Genomic DNA, 18,931 nt, shown 5'->3' on the forward strand with positions numbered 1-18,931 from the left:
GTTGCTGCAAATCCATGCCTGTGACTACTCTAATTGTGTCTATCCATCTGATGTGTGGTCTTCCTCTCTTTCTATTTCCCTCCTCCTTTCCTGACATTATAATCTTTTCTGGTGAGTTTGCCTTCACATCATGTAGCCAAAGCCAATTTGACCATCTTGGCTTTCAAGCAGATTTCAGGCTTGATCTGTTCAAGGACCCATTTGTTTGTCCTTTGGCTGTCCATCTGTATTTTTAACTTTGTTAGCCGCCCCGATTGTTCTCAGAGGGGTGGGATACTATTATTATTATTATTATTATTATTATTATTATTATTATAGTATCCTCAACACTCTTCTCCAGCATCAAGTTACAAATGAGCTGATACTCTTCCTATCTGATTTCTTCACTGTCTGGCTTTCACATTCATACATGTTGACAGGGAATACAAATGGCTTGGATGATTTAGCGTTCATCTGTATAACATATCCTTTAGGATCTTGTCTAGTTCTCTCATAGCTGCCCTTCCCATTCCCAATCTTCTTCTGATTTCTTGACCACAGTCTCCATTCTGATCAATGTTCGAGCCAGGAGGGAAGTACATGGTGAAAGTATTCTCAGATAAGGACACTTAAGCACAATAGCACATATATGCTATTATATTACAGAAGCTTCAAAAAGTGGTGCATATTTGTGGGTATCTCTACAACAAATCAAGGGGATCAAGGAGGGAAGATCTACACAAGTCCCATTCTACATGAGCGTAATCACATCACCACCATCATGTCTGCATTAGAAGAACATTTGCTGCTCATAGCTTTCAGATTATATTAGCTAAAGCAAGCAGGAAAGCTGTCTCATTTTGGGGATTCTTATGCCTCCTGGAGCATGATCAGCAAAGTCTTACTGGGATAAGAGTGTTCAAAAGTTGGACATCGTATACACCAACATGGCAGCAGCAGGTTGTGATGCTGGCGGAAACCCTTTCTAAATGCCACATACTGGTGTTGTATCTCTATGTCCAAGCGAGAAGGCTCTGGCAGATACAGAGCAAAGCACTTCAAAGCAACGTAGGTGGAGAAAAAATCCCTCTTAAATCAAGAAAGATGCTGAGATAAGTAGACAGAAGCTGCATCAATAGCATATCTAAAGGGAAGGCGGAAAGATTTATGGGTATATGTGCATGTGAGATGCAAAATCACTCTGCTTGTTAAAAAGTCAGATCTGAGCAGGGATACTCAGAATAATCATCTTGTTCAAAATTGTCCTGGCTGGCTTTTTTATGAGCTTTAAAAGAAAGGAGAAGATATTAATTTACACTAACACCATAAAGGCAGTGAGCTGGAGAAAGGCGGCAGTGAGACTGAGAAGGCTTTGGTGCACTGGCAGTAGAGGGAAGATGAAATTGTTGCTTTCCACAACCATTTTTTGGGAGTCCAGAAAAGAACAGACTCCTCTTTTTGTGATTACCTCCCCACAAGTATCCCTTGCACACAGTGTGCAATAGGGCAGATTGAAGAGCATTAAAATATTCACATGGCCTTGCACACAAATAATGTAAAGGCATGTGATGCACAGTGTTCAGAACAGTGTCCTGCAGTTCCATCAATCCAGAGATGGAGTTGGTCAAGGATGGAATTGTCAAGAATGGAATGGAATTGTATGACCATCGGGATGTTGAGGGACTGCAGCTCTTGGCAGCCTTAGCCAGCATGGTGAGGCATGCTGGGAGTTGTAGTCCAACAACGTCTGGAGGGTCACATAACTTTCTGTCTCTGTTGGACTGCATTAAGGGACCTGTTTCTTAAAAATTGAGTTATGGGAAGATATGGAAAAAGTATATATAATTATGGACAGCATGGCATGGAGAAAGTGGATGAGAATAGGCTTTTCTCCCTGGGAAAAGCTTGGAGAGGAATCAGAGTCTCCACCAGACCCTTCCTTGGCAAAGCTTTGCCTCTCAGTTTCAAAGAGACATCACTTGAAAAACTGGATAAAGAATAGCTTTTTTAAAAAAAGATATCTTAGGCCCAAGACAGACGGGTGGGAAGTGGCGTAGCGGCACCAATTCTAAGGTTTGGGACAGTCTTCTGTCTACACGAGGGCCACCATTATGCTGCAAGCATGGTACTGCATCCATACATTGGGGCTCCGTGCTTGCGTCATTGGTGCACCACAGTGAACCCAGGAAGAATACTTTTATGCAATGGTCTAACAATATTCCCCGTAATTCCATTCTTTGCTAGTTGTATCTTTTTTTAAATTCAATATTTTTAAAGGGTCGGGAGAGGGGGAAAGGCACCCTCTATGGATGTAAGCATTTCCTGAATCCATTCCTCTGAGCAATTTCTTAGTAAGTGGGTAGTATCCATTCTACATACTCAGTTAATCTCTCCCTTGGGATTTTTCCATTCCTTGGCATTTCATCCACTTATATGCAACTCATCTCTGGACATAATCCACACATCCCTATTTGTGTATCTCATCCATTCCACAGCAGTGGGTTGCTCATACATGGTCTCACACTGTGAGTCCTAAATGTGCCTCAAGACAAGACTCAGCCTCTTTATTTTCCGATCACCCTTCTTTTTATACTGAAGTCTAAACATGGCATTCTCTTTGAAATTTAATATGGCAGCTAGACACGTTGCTGCTACATTTGGACCCGGTGGGGAAATCATTCCTTCTACTTACACCCATGCCCTTATCCCCTGCCACGCATTGACGATAACAATGTATCCCATTGTTCCTGAGTGGAACATTATTCCCGCAGGCAATGCAATTGATAGGCTGGAGTAAATAAACATCTGAATTGCAAATGCAATGGCTAGCAGGAAGAAAGGAACAAAGAGTAGCGGCTTGGTACACAGACAAAGAACCAGACAAAGGTGAAACCTGTATTTACAATCTTGACAAAGTGCAAGGAGGATACAGCATTTTAAAAAGGGTGGGACAGTGTCATTCCTTATCTAGGGAAATGCTATGAAATCCATAGGATCATCATAAATCCACAGGCAACTTGAAGACATATATGCAAACACTCAGTGCTCTCTCTGCAAACAAACATGGGGGAGGGAGTGATCATCTACTGCTACACATCTACAAATCTTTTATGTAACTTGTGTCTGCAAAACAAAAACAGCACTGGCACTCTATAAAGCAAGGTGGGAAATGGACATTTTTCTGTTGCAAATTTCTATTCCATCCTTAGTACCATCACAACAGATGGGAGACAGTGCTTTCCTAAGACTATCTAGTGACTTGAAGACTGAGCCAGTGTAAACCAGAGGACTTCCCAATGTATAGCTCATGTCCTTAACCACTCGACTGTACCCTATTTCATTGAAGTAACCACACGACAGATTGGTAATTCTCCGGTCTGGGCAGTGAGTAAGTACTGGATGGGGCTGCACACCCTCTGAAGGGAACAAATGCATGATAACCTGAAGTACTCTTAGATCCATCTTTGTCACTGGAAGCCCAAGTAACATCTATGGCTCAGAGTGCCTGGGGCAAACCTCAACTGCTCTGCCAGCTACAACCTTTCCTGAACAGGAATGTGTTCATCATATTAGTCAAAGCACTGGTGACTTCTCAATTAGACTACTGCAATGCACTGTATGTGGGGCTGCCCTTGAAGATTACTCGGAAGTTGCAGCAAGTACCAAATGAAGCAGCTATACTGCTGACCAGAATGCAACAGAAAAATCATCAACAACAACAACCAGGAGTGCACTCTGTACTCCTTTAGTCATGGCAATACACTTTAGGAGGACATGGGAGAGGGCCTTCTCTGCCACAGCATCCCAGCTACAGAACAGCAGTCAGACTGGTGCCAACACTGCTGGGATGCCAGTGCCAAGTATAAAACATGCCTGCTTACTAACGCTTTGGGGGCACAATTGAGCTCATCCAAATTTACACATGTGAGTGGTTTTTAATTGCTCTAGCTGTTTTTAATCTGTCCTGTTAAAAGTGTTAAATGGCTTGATCTGCTTTTAGCCTTCAAGTTATTTATACTTTGAAAAACTGTTTTCAACTGTTTGTTTTATTTTATTGTATGCCACTCTGACATCCTTGGAACATACTATTGTATTATATAAATATTTTAATAAAATTAATAAATAAATTTTCACAAGATCATGAGATCAGTCACGCTTGGACAGATGGAAGGCCTATCTTGCCCAATGTTGTGTTCACAGTGGTCAGCCAGCAGCTGAGGGAAAACCCGCAGCTCCACCCTTTCAATTTCAGAGAGCTCTCGCATATTTTCAAGACTGGTTTTTTTGCACATTCCTGTAAATGTGCAGAATTAAAACTGTGATAAATATTGCCTTGTTGTGGAGACAACAAGAAAAAGAGCATTGTATATACTGTGTCTGTCTCTTTGATCATCCTGTCGGCATCCTCTTTTTTGTGTTTGCTGTGTGCATTCAGCTTCCCAAAGGGAAACGTTGCTAGTTCTACACAGAAACTGCAGAAAACACAGTGGGGAGAAGCACATCTGTCTTTTGTTTCACCTCTCGGTATCTGTTTTTGTTCTAGAATTCAAAGATATAGCCATGTTAGTCTGGAAAATCAGTATGCAAAGGGATCTTGTAGCACCCTTGTGACTAATAGGAAGGAAGGAAGGAAGGAAAGAAAGAAAGAAAGAAAGAAAGAAAGAAAGGGCTGGTAGCATAAGCTTTCATAGACTTGATCCTAGAGGAAGTAGACTCAAGTCTATGAAAGCTCATGCCAGCTTCTTTCTTTCTTTCAGTTAGTCTCAAAGGTGCTGCAAGATCCCTTTGCATGCTTTCTTTGCTCTGTGTACTTAAGCCTTTTGCTTCCTTCTCTTTCCCCCAACTCATTGTTATTAAAATTCTACATCTACTAAAATTTGAATAAAACACACAAGAACGCACAAACAAAAATACAGTTCCACATAACACAAAGAAAACAATAAAAAGCTACAAATTATACTACTACGTAGTCAAACAAATAATGACTTCCATCATCTTTTCTGCAGTTATATGGTATTCCCTAAAATCCTGTCTCACTCTCTGTAACACCTTTTGCTTCCTTCATACTTGTTGAGGTCAGTTCTGCCTGAAGAAGATGCAGCTCTAAACCCAGTAATGGTTGCTAGCTTGCCCCCAACACAGGAGAAACAGTTTCCAGGTGATCTTGTAACCAAGTGCAGGTCAGCTTCTTTTATCTATCTGCTTTCCTATCCTAAGATGGATTTCCTGAAACAATAAATGTAAGGCCTGAACAGACAGGCCAAAATAAAGCTGCTTCGGGTCACTTTGGAGGTATGCTGTTTAAATGACACATGCAGCTTAAGAAGCAGAAGCTGCTCCAAAGGTGCACTCCAGTCCTTAGGATTGGAGCATAGCTTTGCCATGGCTTCTGGCCTCTTAGGACATATGCATCATTTAAACAGTATGCCTCCAAAGTGACCTGAAGCAGCTTTATTTGGGCCTGTTCTGTTCAGGCCCATAATTTTTTTTAACCATACAAGATCATCCAGAATAATTACTTTTGACTCTGCCACAAGCTCATATTGCCCTAACCCTGTTGTACTCTGCTTAATATAGACACTAAACATGTGTATACCCTCATCATTGGTTGTTATTGGTAGAACTAATGGGACCTGCAGTCCAACAGTATTGGAAAGGCTATACATGCTACAGCTCTGATCTACTGCAGAGTATATAAGAGCTTACTCAAACACACTCCTGGATTTAAGAATATGGTTTTACAACTTGTAAGTATACTCCCCCCACCCTTTTTTTAAAGGATGGAAACAAAATTCCTTCACAATTGGGTCATTCTTCCTGAACAAATAGCAAAGAACCACTATCCCCCAGTTTTTATCCTTCTTCCTATTTTGTTATGCAATTCTTTGATTTAATAAAATGTATACCAGAAATGTACATGTTAAAGAAAATAGCATTCACGAAGAAATATATTAGGCAAGGTGCTTGTAGACAAGGCATGTCTCAGGGAAGTTATAAAAGCGCATGTACTTTATCATATGCATGAAAGTACAAATTCTGCACTACCTTTTTTAAAAAACATCATTTGCAAATTGATAAGGAAACAGGGTGGAATTAAAATTTAGATTTTATCAAAAGTGACTAGGACAGATTTGTTCATCTCTCCTTTTTTTCATTAGTGAAATATTGGAGTAAATGCAACCTTGCCCAAATTTCCCCAAAAGCAAATCCACAATGCTTAGTGACAATTTCTACCCAGTAATAAATCATGGCATTGTAGTCTTCAATCCTATTAACAGGGTAACTAATTAACAAACTCATGAATAGTTGATTTTTAAAAATGTAGATATTTATTTATTTATAATTTAACTATTATTCAAGGCCCCCTTCCTCAAAAGCCTCTTTGGCACCGATGTTGTCATTGTAAATGATCAGCCTTTCTTGACTGGAGCAATGTGTTTTAAGATAATTTGGCAAATGAGGAATGATTTTTTCCCCCACGTTAATCACTCAAGAGAAATTGTTATCTTCATTAAATACACACACAATGTCACTCCTACCGAAATGCTGCAATATTTATGTTAATTGGCTAAATAACTGATTCATTGGTTAAAAGGGAGGCAACTAATTTACCAAGGAGATGCATTAATCAGTGAACGCACCAACTAAATACAAACCTGGAGAATTATCATATTGAGAAGTGCAATGGTAAACACAAACTAGAGTGATAGGGATCTACGTATTCCGGGGTGTAACTGTTCAAGGGTAGAAAATGAGCATTGAGAGCGGCCATGATCCAGTGTGTCAATGAAATTCCCAACTCCCTCTTTTACAGCCCTATCTGTGCCAACCTTCCCCAGGCTTCAGAAGAAGATAGGGAATCACCAGTTTTAGCAGAATCAACAAGTAGAAATATACTTGTATGCTCTTTGGCATTGTTTTCCTTCGCTCCATTAGATCATGCTCCTATGTTTTACCCTTAACTTATCCACAGGTCATACCAAAATCCATAATTTTGGGCCTACAACCTGCCCTTGACTTATACATGAAATCAACTTATAGTCAAGTACAGTGTGCCTGCATCTTACACAGGCATGCCTTACACAGCTTCCAGCATATGCTGGAAGTCGCACCGGAAGAAGCAGTGCCTTGCACTGGAAAAGGCAATGGTGTGCTGCGTGCTATCATGGGCATGAGCCTCATTCACTTAAATGGGGCTTGAGCATCTGTGTTTTTTCTCTTATGTGGGAGGGTCCAGAACAGATCCCCCACATAAGGGAAGGGACAACTGTGTACAGTAGTCACCTGGGGCTTCATGACAAAAGAAAAGCAGGAAGTGAACAAAATATATCAATTTGTTTCCAGAATGGAATAATCAATTATGTCTTCAGGTGAAGTGCTAAAAATCTGGACACCAGCTTGCTCAGTTGCTTAGCAAGGGCAGCAGGCCTAGTGGAAGCATCCCAATGACTCTCTACCTAGGAAGTTCTGCAGCAGCAACATGAAAAATTCAGAACGATGCTCAGCTCATCCTCGATTCGTACTAGTCATTCCTCACCGGGTTCAATGAGGCAAGATAGATAGGTTAATTTCGGAGTAATCTATTTCTTAATTAATTCAATCCAATTTAAGCAAAACAGCTTCATTCTCAAGAGGAACTTTCCACAATCCTAGTGCCATGGCAGGTACAGCCGTCTTTATCTTCTCACCCAACAGATCTCCCAAAGGGGGGGGGGGGGGCAGGTAGAGTATGCAATGTTCCAGCAGGACTGGATATGACTCGATATCTTAAGATATCTTTTTAACTGGATAGGAGGAAGAAGAAACATATTAATGTATTTTTACAAGTGGGGCCGGCTGTGTGCATACCCTTCAACCATCCTAATTTGACAGAGACAATCCCAGTTTATCTTCTACCATCTCATTTTTTTCAGCTGCTTTAAAACATTCCAGTTTTTCTCTCCTCTCCTTCCTCCTTTGTCCTCAGCTTACTTCAGCTACTGCAAACTGAACTCAAGGTGTAAGGTGTAGTTTGCACTCATTTAATTCAGGAATGTGGAAAGAACAGGAAGGGGCAGAGTCTTCTCCTTCCCTGTATGCTCAAGCAAAACCAAACTGCTGCAGCCACTCCTAACTCATGTGTTCTTCTTCACTGATACCTCTTGCCATCTTGCCCACACTCCAATATTGCTTGGCCACATTTGCATCTGTGAAATGTTGAAGGGTACGAAGTGTGTAGCACATACGCTAAGGACACCAGGCAGCTGCACACTTTTTCAGGGTATTTTACCACCATCATGAACAGCGGACATTCCCTCTCCACTCAGTCCTTCTGAACAGCATTGGGAATTCCCACTCAATGGGTTTTCCTCTTCCCTCCCAAATAATCCATTGCACTTTGCAAACATTGCAGCTCCTCCATGCCTTGCAGGACTGCTTTAGTGAGCTGAATGTCTTCAAAAGCTGATCTGACTGCCACAAAGGGTCAGCTAATTGTTATTTAATGTATTGTTGTGGTATTTTTACTTCCAAGGAGGGGAAAGCTCACTTGTGGGATTTTCTGATTTGTTTGTCAAAAGAATTTAATAGTAAGAGTTCTTCAACAGTGGAACAAACTGCCTCCTTCTTTGGAGGTTTTTAAACAGAGGCTGGATGGCCATCTACTGCGAATGCTTTGATTGTGTCTCCTTGTATGGCAGGGGGTTGGATTGGATGACCCTTTGGGTTTTTTTCATCTTTATAATTCTATGAGGTCTTGGGCACTTGGAAAGTGAAGGGTAGTTTCGCCTCACAGTGTGTCAGTTCCTCCCACTTATGCTTGGATGATGCCATTTTGACTGCATTAAAGATAGATACAAGGAGACTATGTTTCCTCTTAGTATGCAGGATAAGGATGCAGTATACTGATTATGTGGCATTATTGGATCTGGCAAAGAAGACGCAAAACCATTTCATCACAAATTGATAGCCCTGTAACAGGAGTTTGGCATTAACTCCCCAGGTATACACACAATATGCATGATTCAATAGGCAGCTTAGAAAGACTTCAGTATTGATGATCCTATTGGTCTTGGGAGCAACATGGAGGAAAATGAGGACAAAAGAATGTGTTGAGGAATGTGAGGCCTGAATATGAGCATTAGACTAAAATACATCTCTATTTCCCACTTTGGCCTGGTGGCCTGAAGAAGGATTTGAACCCTGGTCTCCCAGGGTCCTAGGATATGGGGAGCAGAAGATTGGGATAGGGGACTCTTGGCCTTCTTAGTAGGTTCAAGCCAAAGCAAACTGCTGAAATGTCTCCTAACTTTTGCCATCTTGACCACAGTCTGATTTTGCTTAGCCACATCTGTCCTTGTTTTCATCTATGACATGTTGGAGGGTATGTCTTTGGGGGTCCTGGGACCTTAAAGCTGTCATGGACTGCATATGGCCCCTGGTATACTTGCTAACTCACTTATACAGACTCCAAGGGCAGGTTCCTGCACTGCTCTGGGCAATGAAGAGGCCGACTCATGATGTCTGTGATGAGATTTCTTTCTACCACCTCCTTGGTTTTGCAGACACTTGGTAACATGCAGAACAATCATATCTCCTAAGAGATAGGAATGAAGAAGTGATGGTCATATAATACTTAAGTTCTGGCTGAATCAAAAAGTGGACGAGGCAGTAAAATGTGATCATGTACCCTCACTTTCCAGCAGAAATGTGCCTGGAAAGGATTTTTCAAGGCTGTCATTCTTTCCAGAGAAGTGGGCAAGTGCTAATGGATAGGGGATCTTAGAGGGCTCCACCCCCAGCATAGTCCTCTACCCAAGAAAATCAATACATTTATGCTCACATTTTTGGGTCTCCCTGATCCAATTTAGGCCCAGGAGTGGCCTTTTCTTGCAAAAGGAAGTGACCTGGGTGTCGCTCGCAATTTTAAAGAGTCCTCTCCAGAGCCTAAAATGGATGGGTAGAGTGTGTGTGGCAAAAGCATGTCCCAAGAAGCTGTTGGAAGTCATGTGGAGGCAAAATAAAATGTAAAATATTTTTTCCAAAACATTATTTTCACTCCTGGAAGGCCCTGGAGACCACATGAATGTACGGGTGACTCTGTGCCAAGCTAGATGGGTTGTATTTCTAGTTAAATTACAGTATTTATTTCTAAATTTCCATTTTTATCTATAACTCAGTTTCATACACAATACAACAATGCTCACTTAAATGTCCTGTATTATTTGCAAAACAGACGCATAACTCACTTGCCATTGATGACACCATCTGGATTCAGCATGGGGATGATCTTGAAGATGAAGCATTGCCTCAGCAGGTCTGCAATGGGATCACTACTGAGAAGAAACTCCAGGGTCCCCTTCATTACCCAACTGGCATTGCTCTCACCAGGGTGAACCCGTGCCATGAGCATCACGTAAGGACGTTCACCTAGAAAAGAAGATGTTTTACATGCTTTTTAATGCTCTTCTTCCTTCCACAACGTCTTCCCCCAGCATGTCAAATTAGCTATTTATTCCAAAACGGTACCAAGTGCACAGTAAGGTTTCCCTACCACCATCAGCATCATTTCTTGACAAAGTATGACTAACACCCAGAGGTCTCTTAGACACTCAAAGACCTGGTAGATTCATAACTCTGTCAAATGTTATATGTAACAAAGCCTCAAGTGCCTGTAGTGATCTCTGTTTTTGATAGTCAGTACAGGCAGATGTCATCAGATTATCAAGGTTTTCCAATCCACTTTGGCTTTGCATTCCCAGCTTTTTCTCTCTTGTTTTCTTGTTCTATCTGACAATGGCTGTTCCTGTCTGTAGTTGAAGAGATATATATCCTACACTAGAAAGGAAATGGAGGGGGTGAAAGTCATCTATGCTTGCTATACATCATACGATTGCTAGACTGAAAACTGGAGATCCGCACAAGACAGGATGATCTGGTTGCCAGCTTTAAGTCCTGGGAATATATATATATATATATATATATATATATATATATATAATAACATGTGCAGCATAAGTTATAATACAGAAAGCTATGTCTATCAGAAGATGTGTATAAAAACAAGTTTGCAAAGTAGCCTCCAAGCCATGTTTTTCCTGATAAATGATAAACTACCCACACAAGCTGATAAATATTGCTGGTAAGAGAAACATCTAGGCTACAGTAAAATAAACAGATATTGCATTATGATTATAATTGATACTCATTACAGATGTTCTTAGTTATGTAACAGATGTTTTTTAGAAATAGCAATGCTCAGGGGGGTTATATATATTATAACCCTTGGAAGCATATAATCTAAAGTATGTTGCATTGCATGCAGTGCAATGTAATGTGATGAAAGCAATGTGCCCAGACATTGACATGTCTGTGTATTTTCCCTAAAAAGACTGTATATGTATGTATATCTATGATTGCATATAATAGCCCTAAATATTACCAAAGAGTCTGCTCATTTCCCCATATAAATGCCCTGAGGTTTCAATACTTAAGAATGGTTAAGTAGAGTGTTGATGTTAATTCTGCCTGTCTGTTTTTCACCACCATCATAAGCTGGATGTGGATGTGTTTTAATAGTAATTCCCATTCCCAAGAGCTGTTTAAAGTCAGAAAAATCTCTTTTAAAAAACTGGAAGTGAAAGACTAGTTACTTTGTGTTCCATTTTGCCACAAAAAAAAAAAGGCCTGGTGGGACATACTCTCCAATTTGGCAGGAATAGTCTTATTTAATCCTCTGTTGTCCAGCTTTTTAGAGACCTGTAAAAAGTCCCAGTTTATCTCTCCTTTTCTCACTTTCCCCTTTTGTCTTACTTCATTTGCTACAAATGCAGTGCAAAGTGTAAATATAGTTCCCAGGGAAGAAAGAGGAAAGGAGGAAGTGGAATCTTACCCTTCCCCAAGGATCCAGACAAAAGCAAACTGCTTTGCCTTTCCAACCTTCTATGTTTTTCTCATTCATAACTTTTGCACTCTTGACCACACTCAGATGTTGCTTGGCCATACATATCCTGGCTTTCCATTTATTGAATTTTGCAGAATTTAACAACAGCCTAATGTACAGCAATTTTTGGCTACAATTTGGCAGAATGACCAGTGGCACATTTCAGTGAGGTTGATCGTCTTTCCTTTTAGATGTCCCTCCATGTTTTGAAACTGTCTCCATAAGCAACTGAGTTTTTCTCGAAAAAAACATGGAATGAAACAATACTGGAAACAATAACACTGAATACAATATACAAATACAAAAGAGAAAAAGAGAAAACAGCCTTAAAACTAGCAGCAGCTAAATCTAATTCTCTGTGATCTTTTAGTCTTAGGCTTGAAATGAGTTTTGGTTCCGGTCTTACCAAGGTAAAGCATCCACCCCAAAAGTGATTTCATATTTGACCCCTTCAGGAGGACACCTCATCCAACTCTTTAGCAATATCCTTCCTGACCTTACCTGTTATTTCTGCAAAGGAGAGTGAGACTGAATGGTGCAAGCTAGAAGAGGGCTCTGTAGGCACTGGCTGTCAAAGCAGAGACCACTATAGAAGTAACACTTTAATACACATGGTCCCATATGAAAACATTAGCACACAAGGTAGTCTTTATTTACTCTATTATTTTGAAGATCATCACTCAAAATGGCAAGTATGATTCAGAGTTTTTCTTGTTCAGATAATGAAAAGCCACTTCTGATTCTGAGGCCATTTCCAAATTTGCCAGGGGGGATAAAGGGGGAAAGTGGATGAAATATCTTCTTCCTGAAAATGATGAGTGTCGACAATCTCGATCCATAGCTGGCAACCCATCTGACAATTATATGATTTGGTATGACATTCAGTGAGAGATCGCTTTCCTTCCACTCACAAAAAACAACAGTTGATGGCACCATGCTGATTCAGAGGCTGTTTTGTCATGCTTAACCCAAACACTTCTGAAAGATGTAAAGCTACATTCAATTGCTTTCTGGGATTTTGATTCAGAAGGTGCCCCCAGGGAAGGACAGAGAAGAAACTGTTCGTTTTTAGGAAGAGGCTACAGAAAGATCTGTTACACAGGTTGCTTCCATGCAGCAGAGAAATGGAGTTTCCTTCTGGGAATGGAACTCTTTTTGTCTGATAACATTTACACTGTTTATCCAGTCATTACTGCATATTCCACTCCGTTCTTCTCTCCTGGGAAAGATTTTAAGCCATCAACTCCTAACATCTTGCCCTTAGGAGACATTTCTGAGCATAAACGTGGGTGCCATGGCACCAGCAAATTGGTCTAGTTCGGAATCAGATTTCAGCTGTGCACTTCAGTAGCTGGCCACCCCATGTTTTTGTTGGCAGCCACTGAGACACTTCCAATCCAGCTGTCCTGAAACTGAGCTATGTTTCAGGATCAGTAGACTATTACCTATTTGCAATTGTATAATTCACTGTTACTTAGTTTGTGTGTGTGTGTGTGTGTGTGTGTGTGTGTGTGAAAGTGTGTGAAAGTGTGTGTGCATACTCCCTTCTTTTAATAAAAACTACATTAATTTGTAAACTGCCTCCAGAGTTCTCTGGGTCAGAACCGTTAGACATAAATGAGGTCTCCACTTTCGGTTACCAAAAGCCTTCTCACTGCTCCCCACTGAGCTAAATTAATTTCCCCATTGAATATAATTAGTGGGTGGCCCTTCAGGACTCACTGCTATTTCGGTAACGCCCTGGTCTCCAGGGCTATAATCCGACGCTTCAACTGCTACACTGTACTGTCTTTTTCTGAAAGCAACAGCTTGCTACAATTTGCAAGGATTAATTGACTTGTTACTGTAGCTTGCAAAGAGGATCTATGTATTTACTTAGTAAGCTTCCTCCTTCTCTCCCCATTATTGTAACTACAGGACTCACCTCTACTCTGCTGGACATTACCTTCTGGCTAAAAACAAGTAGGCTAGATTAAATGCTCCTTATCCTGTCCCCCTAAGTAAGTGACAAAAAATAATCCCCAGCCCCTTTATACCACCTGTACAGGTTTAATGACTAGCAGTTAGCAACTGTGGTTGGTATTTGATGAATAATGCTTAATGACACCATCAGATACCATCCCAAGGTCTCAGGGTTTGGCCTGAAAACCTCAGGACCTGGGACAATCCTGAGCAGGCAACCCTAGGTAGCCCATGGATCAGAATTGTTTGCATCTGGCATCCCTGCTTTGCTAGGTTAATCCAGGGCCTTCCTTAAGATAAGGACAGTTTCCTTGCACATTGTGCAAGATTTCATAATGGGTGGAGACATTTCAAGGCTACTCTCGAAGGCCAGCTCTTTAAAAACATTAGGTGGCTGTGTTGAACAGAGCCCTTATTGGATTCTGGGGAAGCTGCCAGCAAGCTCAGGTTAGCTATTTATCTCCGCAGAAACCTCATGTGGCACATAACCTTCTCCGAGAATGTAAATAATAAAAAGGGGGAAAGCGCAGGAACCTTTTTCCGCTACATAAAGTCTCATCCAACATATCACATCTTGTTACACTGCATTACATTCTGACATGCCCAGAATATAACACAGGACCATGAGCAGATGCCAGCCATGAAAAGGTGAATAGGGAGGGTTGCCAGGAATTTTGTTCATGTCTTGGAGAGGGCAGCAGCCTTCACAACTGTGACAAAGAGTTATTCAATAGGGGCAGACAGGGTGCCTTTTCAGCTGCCACTGACATGTAAAAGTGCAGGGTTTCAGGAAACTCCTCCAAAGGTACAATTGATGCTACATCTGCAATATCTGTATGGATTGAGTACAATTAGAGGCACAAGGAATGAGGACTTATAGCATGGAGTTGGAAGTAACCCTCAAAGCCCATCTATCCCACCCCTTTGTTCTATTACAGATATATCTCACTTTATATCTCAGTCGATATGTTCTGGGGCATTACCTAGATGATTCTTAGTATGATTAATGATGCATCTTTACACTTGAAGATCTTGTCTACATGTTCATTGCTGCCCTTCCAAATCAATGGCTGCATTTACACTGTCAAAATAATGCAGTTTCATACCACTTGAACTGTCATGGCTCAATGCTTTAGAATTCTGGGATGTGTAGTTTTATTAGCTATTTAGCCCTCTCTGCCACAACAAATTACGCATCTCAGGATTCCACAGGATGGAGCCATGGCAGTTAAAGCAGTGTCAAACTGCATTGCTTCTGCAGTGTAGATTCAGCCTTAGTCTTCATCTGATTTCAAACTTGGAGAAAACTTCTTGAAAGAGGGACTTTCACATACACTGACTGGTATCTCAAACATGTTAATTTGGCTCCATCATTGTGCCAGCTAACCAAATAAACTTCAACCTATTATCCTGGGCTTTGAATGATATTGAAAGGTATTTAATATCTCTTCTTTTGCTTTTATCTACAGAGTTAATTTCATTTGCCTTCTTGTTAGCCAACCTTTGGGTGTGTTTTTATTGCTTCTCTTTTATAAATGCTCATGAGAGCTTTTAAAGACAGCAGGAAGCACATGAATGTCACAGATAGATAATTTCAAATATTTCCACAAAATGGCAAATTCCAGCAAGTAGGGGCTTCCTTCCCGGAATATGTGACCCCTTGGTGGTCTACTTGCCCATCAAAACTCTTTCAGTAACACAGCTCTCCATCCCAGTGGAACACAGTTTCAGAGTCAGATATCAATAACGTCTATTATGCATAAGATCTGGCCACTGTTTTTAGAAAAATCTTTTGACTCTGTGTTACATTGATGGGGGAAATGCTTGGAAAACAAGAGGACTCTGATGTTTGAGAGGGTTCCCACTTGCCCAGTTTAATGTGGAGAAGGGTTTTGAGGCTTAAAAAACAACTTGTGAGTCCCACACTGAACAATTGTGGTAGCTCCCCACCACTGACAATCCCTTGAATGTCTGAGAATGTTAACTAAATGTTCAGCGAAATGAATGTTTCCTCTGATGCACCTGCTTTTGCTGCCACAGTGGGCTTTCCTCAGAGATACTGTCCCTGCCTTCCAAAACAAGTCAATGCTAATGCAATCAGAGAACAAAGAATGCTAAATGCAAGACAGGTAAGGAAGGAAAGTCATATTCCATGACAAGCACCAGTTGAGGAAGAACGTCTTCCCCAAAAGCATTCAAACGTATTATCACAGGGGTAGGCAACCCTTTTGAGCCGGGGGCTGAGTTGCTGTCCCTCAGACAACTGGGGGGCCGAAGCCAAAAAATAAATAATTAAATATTTTTTTAAAAAAATTAAATACATAAATAAGCTAGGACAAATGTAGGACAAAATTTTCAAATGGAGGGCACTTTTTAAATAAAAAAATGGAGGACACGTGAAAAAAATGTGCTGATTTTTTAAAAAATGTTAAGATAAATGCATGTTTCTGAGGCTTCTATAGACAATTGCCCCACCATGCCCCTCGCGCGAGACGCCAAAGGCAATCGGCGGCAGGACCGGGCTGGGGCCGGTCCCAAGGCCTTGCCGGGCCGCATCCGGCCCGTGGGCCGCAGGTTGCCTACCCCTGTATTATCAGGTTGGACAAACTGACACTATGTAGGTTGCCTGTATCAGATGGTCTAAGCAAGTAGACCTATCTTTTGTTCTTATAAGCACCTATCATGGGGTAAAAAAACATATCAAGGTTCATTAAATGTTTGTGGAGAGAGCAAGTGCTGCTACTCAAGAGCCCTTCACCCTAAACAATGATAACCCTACAATTCCTCTTTAACTACCATAGCAACATCCTGGAGAATCCTAGGATTTGTAGATTAGCGGGGCACTAGAGCTGTCTGACTTAGTTAATTCTAACTAACCCTCCTTAAACTGCAAATCCCAGGATTCTACAGGATGGAATCACAGCAATTCAAGTGAAACCATAATGCTATGACTGTATAGTGTGAAAGGGCCCTGGGGCTTTTCCTCCACAATGAAGGGCATTTTTTTCCTCCTTTTGTTAGCTCTTACTGGGAATTATTAGCAGATTGTTTAATCTTACAGTATATTTATTAATGCGGTATGTTTAGCCGATTTATGTGACTACTCAAGCCTTGACTTGTAATGGTTGCATTATCTGGAAATGTAGCGGCACCTGATTATGTAAATTGCACTGATGTTGCCGTAAGCTGCCTTGAGCATGGATTTACCAAGAAGAAGGCAAAAATGACAGAGAGGGAGGCGGCTGAAGAGAAAGCCAGATCAGCAGTGAGAGTGATTACTTGAAACCAGAGCTGTGTGGCTCTTAAAATTTCCCACACTATTTGTAGAGAGAGAAGTTATTGGGGAGGAGATTTCACTACAGTTCCCAAGAGAAGGAGTGAAAGAAATCAGACCATGGGTTGTTGCTTCTTTGGTGGTCTTCACTGTCCTCTAGGGCAGTAGTTCTCAAACCGGGTGGTTAGACCCCAAAGGGAGTAAGAAAGTTTCTCAAGAGAAGTGTGAGACTTGGAGACCCTGGGACCTCCTCCTCCCCAAACTTTTTTCTTTCCTCTGGAGGGAAAGAGAAAGGCAAGGAAGGAGTTTGTACAAAAGTGAGTCTTGAGCAGGTTGGAATAACTGTATGAAGGAGGTAGTGAATTCCTCCCTCTGCAATGACCATAAAGTGGCATATACTAGTGTAGGTTGTCACTAAGAGGATGCCAGGAGATATTGGAGTTGGGGATTCTTGTTGCTGCTGCGTTGGGTAGGCCTTCTGGGATCTGAAGTGCAAAACAAATGGAGGACTAGGAACCACTGCTCTAGAGGAATGCTCGGCCCAGAGCTTTGGAGAAAAGGCAAAATGGTGTGCAGGTTGTGAACATAACTGCTATTGCTGCCACTTTCAACACTTCTAACTGGGATGTCACCTCATAGGGTGCATAGCCTCTGCACCCCTTAGTGATGCCACTGGTTGAACTCCAAATCATCTGGAGGACAAAAGGTTGGGAACCACCATTCTAGAGCATAGTGGTGAGGGGATGTCTCTGATACAAAAGATAAGCTAGGGCATAGTTGGAGAAAGTTCTGGAATCAGTCTAAGTCAGAAACACTCTCCTTCCCACCCAAAAGTGTTTGAAGAAGTTCAATGCAGATTAACAGGGAACAAACGATACAGACACCAACCTATTTCTAAATTCAGAATTTCCTCCCAACCGCTCTTCACCATTAAATTTCAGCTGTCCTTGTTTCTGTTGATGGTGGTAAGATTTTTTAACTTTTTCTTTCCAACAGCTTTCATCAGTTTTCTCCCTGCCACCTTCACTTCACTTCTCTTCCTGACCCTGCTTCCAAACACGCCATGTACAGACACAGTTCATGGATAAATGATCCAAGACACATGCTGCTTGGGTCTTTCCTGCATTATATAGCTATTCCTGTGTGTGTTTGTGTGCCTGAGTGTGTGAGAGAGTGTGTGTGTGTAGCATACCTGCATGTATATAATATATAAGGAGGCATTGTTAGATCTGCACGTGGCAAAAGGGAACATTGCAAGTGTTAAATTGCTTTGCCCATGAACTGCCTTGTTTGCCACTTTCATATCCTGGTGGGGTTATTTCACAAGCCGTGTTGCCTGGCAACCTCCTTTTGTGGCAGCCGTTCTTTGAAATGTGCTCACCTTTTGAATGAGAGATGCTCTGAAATGATTGGTCTGCAAAGAGAAGAGTCCCAGATATAGGAGCAGGGAGCCCCTGTCACTCTCCACTTGACAATCCCAAGAGCTTTGCATGAATCAGCTTTGAACACTGTTTCTTGGCTGGGCAGAGCATGGAACAAATCAAGCCTGTGTGTTGCACTGAACACAAGCATGCACTGCCTGCATTCTATGAAATTCAGCTAAATCCAGCATTCTTGGACAGCTCTCATGCACCCAGCCGGCACATGGAAACTTTACTTTTGGGGACTACAACTCCCAGAATTGCTTAGCCAGCCGGACCAATAGCAATGGTGGCTTGGAGATTCTGGCAGCATTTATCCAAAAAGGTTCCTTTGTCCTAGCTCTGCCCTCAGCACTTCAATATGGTCCACCTCTG

At 41.5% G+C, this 18,931-nt stretch overlaps 1 protein-coding gene across 1 annotated transcript in view; it reads right to left on the bottom strand.

Moving 5' to 3' along the window:
* Positions 1-18,931, bottom strand: part of AGBL1 (AGBL carboxypeptidase 1) — a 308,675-nt gene that overhangs the window by 184,054 nt on the left and 105,690 nt on the right. The window contains exon 18 of the mRNA XM_042471034.1: positions 10,206-10,386. Within this exon, the coding sequence (XP_042326968.1) occupies positions 10,206-10,386 (181 nt within the window). The remainder of the gene's footprint in view (positions 1-10,205; positions 10,387-18,931) is intronic.

The sequence above is a fragment of the Sceloporus undulatus genome, chromosome 6, assembly GCF_019175285.1.
Source record: "Sceloporus undulatus isolate JIND9_A2432 ecotype Alabama chromosome 6, SceUnd_v1.1, whole genome shotgun sequence".
In the NCBI taxonomy this organism is placed as follows: domain Eukaryota; kingdom Metazoa; phylum Chordata; class Lepidosauria; order Squamata; family Phrynosomatidae; genus Sceloporus; species Sceloporus undulatus.